Below are 12,018 nucleotides of genomic sequence, written 5' to 3'. Positions count from 1 at the left end.
CACAAGCTTAATTTCATGTGGAAGACAACAGCAACTATGCGATTATCTATCCTGATTGGTGAACTGGGGGTTGTACGATATTGATAGGCCGAAGCAATCGATGCATTTTTCTTAGGAGAGGATAAGCGAAGCTGGGTGGAGAAGCACGAATGATATTCTTGTGCGAAACTTCGAGAGGATCAGAAGTGGCAAGTTGTGAGGGGAACAGCCCTGAAGAGTTCGTCATTGGCGGACCTCTGTCCTGACGGCCGATCACGAGTGGCATAGACACCGAGCCCCTGAGAGCGGAGTCCGACGGCTGCTGATACTGTCTTCACCCTACAACGGACAGCTTTAAATTTGATAAAAGCTGGAACTCGAAAGAGGATGCTAGGCCTGATACAACGTTTCCAAGCTTGACGGAACGCATGGAAGCGCGGGTTTCACTTAGCTTCATTCTGTTGATTCAGTCATCCGCTTCTCTTTTATTCGCAAGTGAACGACAGACAGATGATTGCTCGATCATGGCCGAGCATATGTAATTTCGCCTCATGCATGCTTAACTAAAGTTTCTACAGTACAATATCGTCAAAGCTACTGTTTTTCCCACTCGCGTCGCATAGTTGATGCTCTTCACGATTATGCGGCCGGATTTCATTGTCCTGGCGACATGATATTTCGACGGTCCACCTGGCCGCCATCATCAGGTGAGATAGCAGGTGCACAGTCACGCCGGAAATGAGGACAGCCCTTTCGCTTCTCACGCACAAGCAGAGGCCCATTTCCAGGGTATAAAGGGGCTGACGTTACCTCAGTTCCGGCGTGATTGTGCACCTACAGTCTCATCTGAAGATGGCGGCTTGGAGGCCCGTAGAGATATCGTGTCGTCAGGACGATGGAGCCCGGTCACATACCCTGAAGAGCATCAACAAGCACTACGCCGGAAAAAATCTACGTAATCACACGTCGCATAGTTTTTGGCTGAATTCATTCCAAGTGACATGTTTTATTCCGTCTTGTTAGTTTTCCTTGCGGCCCAACCACCAATGTCCAATGTGATTTTCTTATGATGTTTCAAGTGCCAATCGGTATTCATATGTTCCTTGGAGTTGGAAATAGCTCTTATTTGGTGATCGAATTACAAACAGAATATTTAGAATCGAAAATAAATTTAAAATAGACAGAAGTTCAAGATGATTTTCTTCCACATGTATGTCAATATATGGGCTCATCGTTACACACTGTATATTATTTTTTTGATCTCAGTGTGCTTCACGGCCTACACGAAGCGTTTCAAATAATTAATTATTAAATAATTGATAGGTTTCTAGAACATGTAACTAGTTGTTACGTTTTACTAATAACTAACAGTTAGCCCATCCATAATGTCGTTACAAGGAAGTAGGAAGAGTAATTAGTGCCGAACATCAAGTCACCGACGAGGCCATCAGAAGCAGAGCAGAAACTCGGATTGGGAAATGAAGGAAAAGAAAATCGGCCGTGTCATTTTCAAGAGAACTATCAGGGGATATGCAATTAGGTAAACTACAGAACACCAGAATCAGGATGGCCGGACTGAGCCAAGAGCTTCTGGCCTTCTGAATGATAGTCCAGTTTCTTATGATTACATCAGCCACCTCGCTCGGTCACATGGTCGTAGTATGTTATCTCTGTACCTTAGGTTATGAAAGGCATTCAACCGATCATCAACCAAGTTCTGACAAATTTAATATGATGCCTTGTCAATCACCAAACTGTCCACTATGTTCCAGTAACTGAACTGGCAAACATCATCTTTCCAGATGAAAGTGCCATGGAAATAAGTCTACAATTTGTAGCTGGATTCAACTGTGGAGAGCCGGCCGGTGTGGCCGTGAGGTTCTAGGCGCTTCAGTCTGGAACCGTGTGACCGCTACGGTCGCAGGTTCGAATCCTGCCTCTGGCATGGATGTGTGTGGTGTCCTTAGGTTAGTTAGGTTTAAGTAGTTCTAAGTTCTAGGGGACTGATGACCACAGATGTTAAGTCCCATAGCGCTCAGAGCCATTTTGAACTGTGGAGAACGTATTTGTCACTTATAGGTCCTCGATACTGTTGATACCATATTCTTCTTCTTCAGTCTATCTCAATCCACTGCTGAGTACAAGCCTCTTCCATATGTTTCCATAGTCTTTGATTTGCAGCCATCTGGTCCCATAATGTACCAGTCACCAGATCTTTTAGGGTCTCCCAATGCCTCCTGTGATCCCACTATCTCCAGTGAACAATTGTAGGGGCCCACCTTCTACGATCCTATCGAGCTCCCTGTCCAACCCATTGCCACTTCAGTCTTGCTGTTCTCTCTAGAAAGTCAGTAACCTTTGTTACCTTCTAATGACCTCATATCGAATCCTACCCCTGAGGCTGACTCATAGCATCTGTCGCCTCATGGCTCGTTATACGTACTTTACTTTACAAGCGCTTGCCTTAGTCAAAGTCACAGTTACCAGACCATAGACTGCAACAGGTAGCCTGCAGGATATTTGGGACATTCTTATCGGTCAGGATAAATCTCAGCTTCTGGAATTCTGACCAGCTCAGTCCCATTCTACGAGACATTTCAATATTTTGATTGTTTTTCCCTTGCTTAATTCTGTGGGCGAGGTACATGTATTCATCAACAGCTTCTTGTTGCCAACTGTAAATCGTTGGTTGTCTGGGTTTCATGTTTTTCATTTCAAAACCAATCTTTGCAACTGTCAAGTTTTAGTTCGTAGATCGTACTCTTTAGTTCTTACGAATTTTCCCTTATGAGCATAACATCATCGGTAAAGTGCAGGTGGCTGAGATATGAGCCCTTCAGCTTTATTGGACTGTTGTTCCAATCTAGTGATTTGAATTCTTCTGGTAATGCGAGGGTGAACATTTTCGCAGAGATTGTGTCACTCTGCCAACTACTTTGCCGATTGGTATTTTACTGGTGATAAGGTCTTCATACGCTCTAATTGGCATTGATGTCTGTTCATAGATGTATGTCAGGAGCTTTACATACGGTGAATTTTTCATGACTCTCAAATCACTACAGAGTCGTAAGTATTTCGATTAATTATGAAGGCCAGATGAATCCTGATGCTCCACTCAGTTGTTTTCTCAAGAGGTAGGCGAATAGTATGGGTGTGATCCATAGCCGAAAAACCTTTTCGAAATCTCTTTTGCTCAGGGGACTGATGTAAATCCAATACTCTTGTGAGGCAATTGGTTACGATTTATCCACGTTTTCCTTATCGCCTGTTTTGAAGAGTAGTACCACTTCAGCATTTTTCATTTTTCTAGTTTTCTTCCTCAGTTGATGAATTTTTTGATTAGTATTCTAACAAGTTCCAGCAGGTTACTTCCACCCAGTTTCAGCACTTTATTGCGGCTCCAGTTCAGCACCGGCAGTGGAGGGTGAAGCTTTGACACTCGTGCTGGCGAAACGTCAGTAAAATCATCAGACGAACGTCGTCCGAAGAACCCGAGACAGAATCAAATAGGCAGTTTGTCAACAAGTGGCCACGAAAGCCGTAACAATTTTGTATGCGTCCACAACCTGTACCGTACATCCATTATCTATATTCCCTTACAGGGGATACATCTTACTTGAAAATTGCTTGCCAGGTGTCGGTGCATGAATACGATATTCCAGTGTCGGCAATTGCATCGTAATTCGGAATAACACTGCCACTATAACAATGTATATATCGCATCCTGATATATGTTTTCCGCGTTTCCACTAAATCGCCTCAGGCAAATGCCGAGATGGTTCCTTTCAAAGGGTCGGCCGATTTCCTTTCCCAGTTTTCCCTAATATGAGCTTGTGCGTCTCTAATGACCCAGTTGTCGACGGGACGTTAAAACACTAATTTCTTCCTCCTCGAGTAGCAGCACGGGGACCGCCGAGTTTAACGTCCTCATCAACCCAACGGATCACTGTCAACAGGTATACATGCCCTCACTCCATGAAACGTTGCGGACGTGTGTAGAATTTAGTCTAGGACACTGGCGCATAGTTTGATGCTACACAAATTCAGGGCCAACACCTCTCCTCATCTTGTTGTCCATATATAGGCAGGGAAATGTCTCCCACCACCAAGATCCGAAATGGTTACCTCCAAGTCGTGTGCCACTGCAAAAGCGTCTGTTATGGAGCTCGGCCAATGAGACGAGTGCCGTCTTCAAACAGCTGAAATGACACTTGATACCTCATTCAACGCTATTTAGACATTCGTCAGCGTCTGTACTGTATCTTGGCGCCTGAAGATTGTGCCCCACAAAATAGGGTCCAAACGACGTCCGTCTACCATTACTGTGTAAACTTCACATTTAGACTGCTCTCTGCTCCCAACGAAAGTGAAAGCACAGTTCAGGAATTATGAGTCTGATGCTCTGCGTTCTGTCATCCACTAACATCGGTGAAGCTGGATGCAGGTCATGTCTAAAGAGTTAGCAAATTTACACATATTCATTCATTTGCAGCAAGTTAGCAGTTTTCCTCTTCCAGTTCTCCTCTTCCAGTTCTCAACTTTTAGATATTAGAATGTAATTCATTATTGGTCTTGTTAAACATGTTGGGAAACTGCTCACTAAAACACATTTTTTCCCTTAGAAAAATATTCAGAATTATTCAGAAATTGATCTATCGATGTCGTACGACTACTGGAGAACAAAGTTCGATTTTGTATCGATGGCGGACCAAAGTCCAACTGAAACGCTAGCGACTTGGACTCCTATGGGACTGGCGATTTGTGAGATGCAATTAGAATCCCAACAGATGAAGGATTTTCTTCGGTAATTATAATGTTTGAATTGAATGAGATATTTAGCCCCCAAAAATTTTCAGTACTGAGATAATGTGACATCTCAATTTCTTTTGCAGGTCCCAGCCGTCGTTCGACGTAATTATCCTAGAGAAGTTAATGTATTATTGCTATTATGGCCTAATTCACCAGCTGGGATCGCCACCAGCAATTGGTTTCGTGTCTCTGGGTGCTCCTGCTCCAGTACTCTCTTCTTTCGGAAATCCCAACAACCCAGCATATTCCCCCGATCTCATGCTTGACTACACAGACCGCATGTCTTTCTGGCAGAGGCTGTATAATGCCTACGTTATCGCACTATTTTCTTACACTTGGAACTATGAAATGATGCCAATACAAAATGAGCTCCTTAGGCGGTATTTTGGTCCCGATCTCCCCCCTACGTACGAGATGGACAGAAACTTCAGCCTCCTTCTTGTCAACAACCACTTCAGCGTCAATTACCCGCGGCCACTGCTACCTAATGTCGTGGAGCTGACGGGACTACACCTGGAGAAACAGCGGAAGCCGCTTCCTCAGGTAAGTAGAAAAATCTATTTTGGTTAAACCGTAATGTCCTTTCATCTTTAACACTAGAACCTAGAAACGTAGATAAGGTGTCACTTTGAACCCACATATAATATTTTCATATCGGACTTAAACAAGTAGTTCATTTTCGTTTTTGTTAAAGCATACCTTTTTTTCTAGTAATCACAATAATTATTTAACACGATAATTAATAATTATTATTTCACCAATAGCATGCCTTACAAATTTGCCAACAAGTAGCTTGTCATTTATGAACTATTTGTACAGCCTTCTAGACACATTTACTATATTTGGTCCCTATTACTCTCGCATGTGTTCTACACACGGTTTTCTATTATTTGTCACTCCAGTTAACTGCCATCTGGGAGACGCACTTAAAACAGGTGATTTCTGTTTTACGCGCACATTTTCTGCACACTGCTTTGAGGCACTTCACATAGTTTTCGCTGGCCTTGTTGCCTTTTCAGAGGTTGATTTGGCATTTCCTCCGCTTTGTAGATGTTGTCAGTCCCGTACCCTCTTCCTTTGCCTGATGTTCTTTCTCTTTCGTTCCCTTGAGTTCACTCTCCTTGTGAAGTATGAACTTCTTCCTTTCCATCTTCTTATTCATTACCATGTTGTAGATGACCCATGCGTTTACTGCCATCATGTCCAAGAGTCTGTAGAAGACATGCACTGGCCCTCTACTAAATGCAACCTTTGTGGTACATTTATAGGTCACTTGACCAAACACGTCCGCCCCATACTTTGTTGCATTGAAGAATGTTATATATTCAGGTTTCTTCTTTCCTTCCTAGTTTATTGCTATCCAGCAAGCAGTGTAGTCAGAAGAATGACATTTTTATTCTTCTTTCCTTGATGTACGGTCATGATGCACTCTGTCTCGCCACTATGGTGCAGGATGGTGATGAAGTGCATTTCAGCATTCGTCTTCCTTACATCATGGGGGGGGGTCTCACTAAGGTCTTGTTCACTGTAACAAGTGAAGTTTTCTTTGCTTTGAGATTTCAGCAAGTTGAAGGGACGTAAAAAAGTTTTCTGTCGTCACATTTCTTCCTCGATTTACACTCTCCAAGTGGTTGCTTCTCTCTGTGGGTGTCATCTTTGCCGAGTTATGGGAAAGCGTTACATGTAGACTTTGTCGTTACATCGGCAGCCAACCAGAAGTTAAGACCAGATTTGTCTGGTTTGTTGGAGATGAACTGAGTTAACGTAAATCTTCTTTTGCTTCGTTACAGTAACTCGCCAATAGTTACATTTTCTCCAGGGCGGTAAGAACGAATACTGTTTTCAATTAATTTTCCCTAAATTTCGGATAAAGAGCGAATTTGTTGGCTGCCAGGCGTTCAGCTCAGATTGATTTTTCATCGAAACGGAGGCAAAAGTAATTCACTACCAGATGATGCTCTCACGCTCTTCATTAGGATTGGTCACCAAGAATATTGGGGTACCATATAGTGGTCTGGATGGTCACATAATGCCTTGCTCTAATATTCCTTCTAAATGTTCTTTCAATACTTTCGTCCTTGGTGGTGACAACCTGTAGGGCGTCTCCTTAATAGGGATCTAACCGTTTAAGTCGGCCCCATATTCAACCAAACTGGTCATCCCGTACTCCTTAGTCAACGCATCAGGAAACTCTTCCCATACCCGTAGGAATTTCTCCCTGACTCGGTTGTTCCTCAAACGCATTTCAATTCGAATTTCCTCTATCACTTCCTCCCAAATAAGATTTAGTCTTCTTTCCGGCCATGTTCCTCGTTGACAATGCTTACAAAAGTAGAATTATTCCACAGGCCTAAACTTAAGACTGTTACCCTGATCAATCAGGAATTTGGCAACACTGTCTGACATGCCACAAAGAATTGGTTGTCAAAAGTCGAAACCGTGCTGCACAGGTCGATTAAAGCACATACTGGTTCTTCATTAACTGCGCACACGCATGGGGAGTTTGGCATCTCATTAACCTTCATCGCCCTAATTAACCTACCCTTCCTTGCACTACACAATCATTCATTTCGTGGCCCTACCTACCATACTTCCAACATGTAACCTACGATGATGCTATTTCACTATATTTTGCAGACTAGGAGCTTCTTTATTGTGGTCTCCTACAGTATTTTTGCTGTTTCTGTTTTCCTTACGCCTGCCTGTTGCTCACTGCCAATCCTTTTAAGTCATGTTCATCCCAGTGTGCGCAGCTATTAATTACATAGCCCCTGTTTGCTTTATTACTTCGTTTGCTGGGAATCTGACAAAATAAAGCTCCCTGTCTACTTTCAGGATTTAACTTACCTAATATAAGACTTACGACCTGTTCTTCAGTGTATGCCATATGAAATACTACTACGGTTCGGTTAACTCGTGCCACATATTTTATTAGCAGCTTGATAGCATCGAGATAAACCAATTCTTGCATGGCTCTAGACGGCATTAATTCACAGGTCCTACTCCAGAATTACCTCCATGTGCTACTTCCCATATGGCTAGCAGTACTTTTTCAAGTAAGCTACCCTTCACTGTTACAGCAATTACTCTTAATGCCTCTAAACCACTCATTTGCAACGTTCGTGATCTTATCTGGAATTCAACCACAAAGTTAAAAAATTCGCCTATACAGTCAACTGTATCTAACGAGAACTTAGAACATTCATGTAACACATCTTGTAGTGTGTTTGGCAACTTAACGAATAAGGTTTCAAAAACTGTCTGCCCCATTATTTAAGCATGATCTGTCTGATCTACTTCAAAAATGGTTTTGCTAGCATTACCGCTCCTATCCCGCAACAGTTCATGAACCGTATTACCATCAGACAGCAAATTCTGTATCTGATCTCTGTTCACACCTGCAAAATCATTCATTCTATCAAGGTAGTTGTTGAAATGGGCCTGGAGTCTATGCAGTTGGTTAGGACTACGAGTAGCCTGGCTCCGCAAGACTTTGAACATTTCCTCATATTCAGTAACAATGTTGTCGGCAGCCAAACTCACTTCATCGGGATCACTAGTGTTTTGTGTGGGCACGTGACTGTTTTGTTGGACTTGTTCCATCAGTTTATGAATGTTTACTTTTGGCTCTATCTTCCATCGCTTCAGTTTGCACTCCAACTCACTTCTCAAAAAGGCCGGATCCTCCACCTCACGCATTCTGAAAAAGCCAAGCTGAGTAAACAGAAAAGACGACCTGTATCTTAATCCCTCCTTACTCAATCACTGAACCACGCTGTAGCACCACAAGTGTTACTGTTTACTGGGCCACAATGAGAAATGGATAGAGCGATTGACTGAGTAACGACAGCATTAACAACTTTAACAGATTCCACTCTTGCCACAGTGACTGCAGCGTCCCACGCAAGTCGTAAACTTTTTCGGATTCTTTGTGTGCCTCCTGCTTATAAGGTGAAGGAGAAAACCAGATCACCATCTATTTCAGAAATACTGTTATCGATTTCAGAACTATAGGAACCAGATTGTCCTATCAGACCCAGAATTTCTTCATTAGTCCAACTATCCCCCAACCGCCATTTTAGGATAAACTTTTGCAATCGAGACAACTAGGGAAGTACACAGAAACAACGAATGTGCGAGCACTGATCACGCGAGTAATTTGATTTTCGAGTCACGTAGCACTTTATGGAAGTCCGAACACCAAGATAGGAGCTCTCCGAAGTACTGTAATAGCGAACAACTGACTTGAGTGTCCCTGTTCGGAAATTATGTATTTTGAAATAATAGTCAGAGATGGGAAGTAACAACGATTCGGGTGGCGACAGGAATGTGTCAACATTTATTAAGATCAAAATATACACAACTTTGGTCACTGATCACCATACAAAACAATTCTCATTACAATTATCCAGCAGAGAGCAGTCTCTATTTTTCGTTTAACACTTTCGCTACGGCGAACTTACGCTGAAGTCGGGAGTGAACGTGCCGCTCAGCCGGCGGACCGCTGCAGGAGCTCCGCCTCGCGTCATATTGAAGTTTGACCAACGCACCATCTATCGGCTTTGTTCCCCGTGCTCAACTGCTCATTTGCAGCCTTGTCTCTAACCTGAACTGACGTGTTGTTAACCTCAATTGGTTTCTACTAGGAGTGTTATGGCAGGTAAGCTCTTTCTCTCATACTGGGTAATGACTCTGAAAATGACAGCGAATCATCGCTCGAATCTGACGATGAACATGAAACACCTTTGTAGCTGCTTGTAGATCATGTATACGTGCTTCTTCAGCTGTTCCATTGGATTTGTGCACGGACGCAGACAATGTCAAAAACATGTGTGATTTGTATGAATATTTCCCCGAATAAATATATAGTATAAAGTCCGATAACTGCGACAACACTACGAGTGTGAAAGCAGGACAGAGCAACGCCGCGGGCAGCGCAGGAAGTGCGCCGTGCAGGGGCCACGGCCGGGCCGGACTGGCGCTCGTCCACAGAGCACGACGCAAGTCACGGCTCCGGCGTGAAAGGCTTAAATCTCTTTATTTTAAAATATCAGTCAATCTGTATTTTGAGCAAGCAGTAAAGGAAACAAAAGAAAAATTCGGAGTAGGTATTAAAATCCATGGAGAAGAAATAAAAACTTTGAGGTTCGCCGATGACATTGTAATTCTGTCAGAGACAGCAAAGGACTTGGAAGAGCAGTAGAACAGAATGGATAGTGTCTCTAATGGAGGATATAAGATGAACATCAACAAAAGCAAAACGAGGATAATGGAATGTAGTCGAATTAAGTCGGGTGATGCTGAGGGAATTAGATTAGGAATTGAGACACTTAAAGTAGTAAAGGAGTTTTACTATTTGGGGAGCAAAATAACTGATGATGGTCGAAGTAGAGAGGATATAAAATGTAGACTGGCAATGGCAAGGAAAGCGTTTCTCAAGAAGGTAAATTTGTTAACATCGAGTATAGATTTAAGTGTCAAAAAGTCGTTTCTGAAAGTATTTGTATGGAGTGTAGCCATGTATGGAAGTGAAACATGGACCATAAATAGTTTGGACAAGAGGAGAATAGAAGCTTTCGAAATGTGGTGCAACAGAAGGATGCTGAAGATTAGATGGGTAGATCACATGGCTAATGAGGAGGTACTGAATAAAATTGGGGAGAAGAGGAGTTTGTGGCACAACCTGACAAGAAGAAGGGACCGGTTGGTAGGACATGTTCAGAGGCATCAAGGGATCACCAATTTAGCATTGGAGGGCAGCGTGGAAGGTAAAAATCGTAGAGGGAGACCAAGAGATGAATGCACTAAGCAGATTCAGAAGGATGTAGGTTGCAATAGGCACTGGGGGATGAAGAAGCTTGCACAGAATAGAGTAGCATGGAGAGCTGCATCAAACAAGTCTCAGGACTGAAGACATCAGCCATAAAGCACTTCTAAATGAAATTAGTTTCTCACGAAAAATATTTAAAACAATATTCCAGCCATACCAATAATAGGAATAAAGTTCACAGTTTTATATCTAAAATTATTCCTTTTATGCATTGTGCCAGCATTATTAATATTACTTTATCTTTTATAATTTCAGTTCATTAATGAAGTAGCTCTTTCCACACTGACGCAGAAGGCACAAACAATCATATCAAAACCAAAGGCAAAATCTTTATGATTACGAAGAATACCAAAATTAACAAGTCCTAGCGAATAGACAGGAAATTAGTTCACGGTTAGTAGAGGAATCAACAGCAACTAGCTGATATTAATGCTCACAGAACGTGCATTCGAAATAAACATAGCTTCCCTTTTAGTACGTTCATCCCATAATCTGTCTGTCGATATGATGCGTTCACCTACCACAGATCACAGAAATACAAGACAATACCAGCTCTTACATCTGAAACAGCACAGTATGAGACTAAGAGTAAAATGACCTCTAAAAGCCACATTGTTCAGGTATAATTCAGTTCCAGTCACTTGACGCGGTCGGCACGGCAAGCAGCGTTATCAATAAACAACGTGACATAAGCGAGCGACATCTGGTTCTGTAAATAGCAACAACCGAAAACATGTACTTAAGCAGCCGTCGAGTGTTAAAGTAAAAGGCTGCACAATCAACAGAAGCTAAGCCTCAACTACAATGTTCAGCAGTACGATATCACAGAAAGATGTTCCACCAAAATGATGACAATAAAATATTCCCGAAAGGCAGTACCTACTGTAAACCTTCCCATCTGCACAGCGGCTGCACCTGCACTTCACATATCCCGCCTCCTGGGAGATGGAATGGAATGGCTCTCAGCACTATGGAACTTAACATCTTAGGTCATCAGTCCCCTAGAACTTAGAACTACTTAAACCTAACTAACCTAAGGACATCACACACATCCATGCCCGAGGCAGGATTCGAACCTGCGACCGTAGCAGTCCCACGGTTCCGGACTGAAGCGCCTAGAACCGCACGGCCACCGCGGCCGGCTCCTGAGAGATGTTATGCGCACATGGTTGCTTTGAGTCGCCATGTCTCTTACGTACTCCAAGCGGAAAGGTAATCGCTCTCCTCAGCCTAACTTCGACCAAGTAAACACCCGAGTTAAGGAGTTAGTGGGAAGGAAGAAGAAGGCTTTCACTCTATAGTTCCGAGAAAGAACCGAATTAGCAAGACAGAAGCATAAGAAAAATAAGGAAGAGGCAAGTAAGACAGTTGCTAGGGAGAGGAGAAAGTGGATGGAAGAA

General features: G+C 42.8%; 1 protein-coding gene across 2 annotated transcripts in view; it reads left to right on the top strand.

Annotated features, from left to right (window-relative positions):
• The window catches only part of LOC126174952 (UDP-glycosyltransferase UGT5-like), a 76,493-nt gene that overhangs the window by 45,599 nt on the left and 18,876 nt on the right, over nt 1–12,018 (top strand). For both annotated transcript variants that reach the window (XM_049921413.1, XM_049921411.1), the window contains exons 3-4: nt 4,602–4,783; nt 4,872–5,331. In XM_049921413.1, the coding sequence (XP_049777370.1) occupies nt 4,602–4,783; nt 4,872–5,331 (642 nt within the window). The remainder of the gene's footprint in view (nt 1–4,601; nt 4,784–4,871; nt 5,332–12,018) is intronic.

The sequence above is a fragment of the Schistocerca cancellata genome, chromosome 3 (genome assembly GCF_023864275.1).
Source record: "Schistocerca cancellata isolate TAMUIC-IGC-003103 chromosome 3, iqSchCanc2.1, whole genome shotgun sequence".
NCBI lineage: Eukaryota > Metazoa > Arthropoda > Insecta > Orthoptera > Acrididae > Schistocerca > Schistocerca cancellata.
The sequence above is the reverse complement of the archived record's forward strand: the minus strand, read 5'-3'. Positions and strand labels throughout refer to the sequence as shown.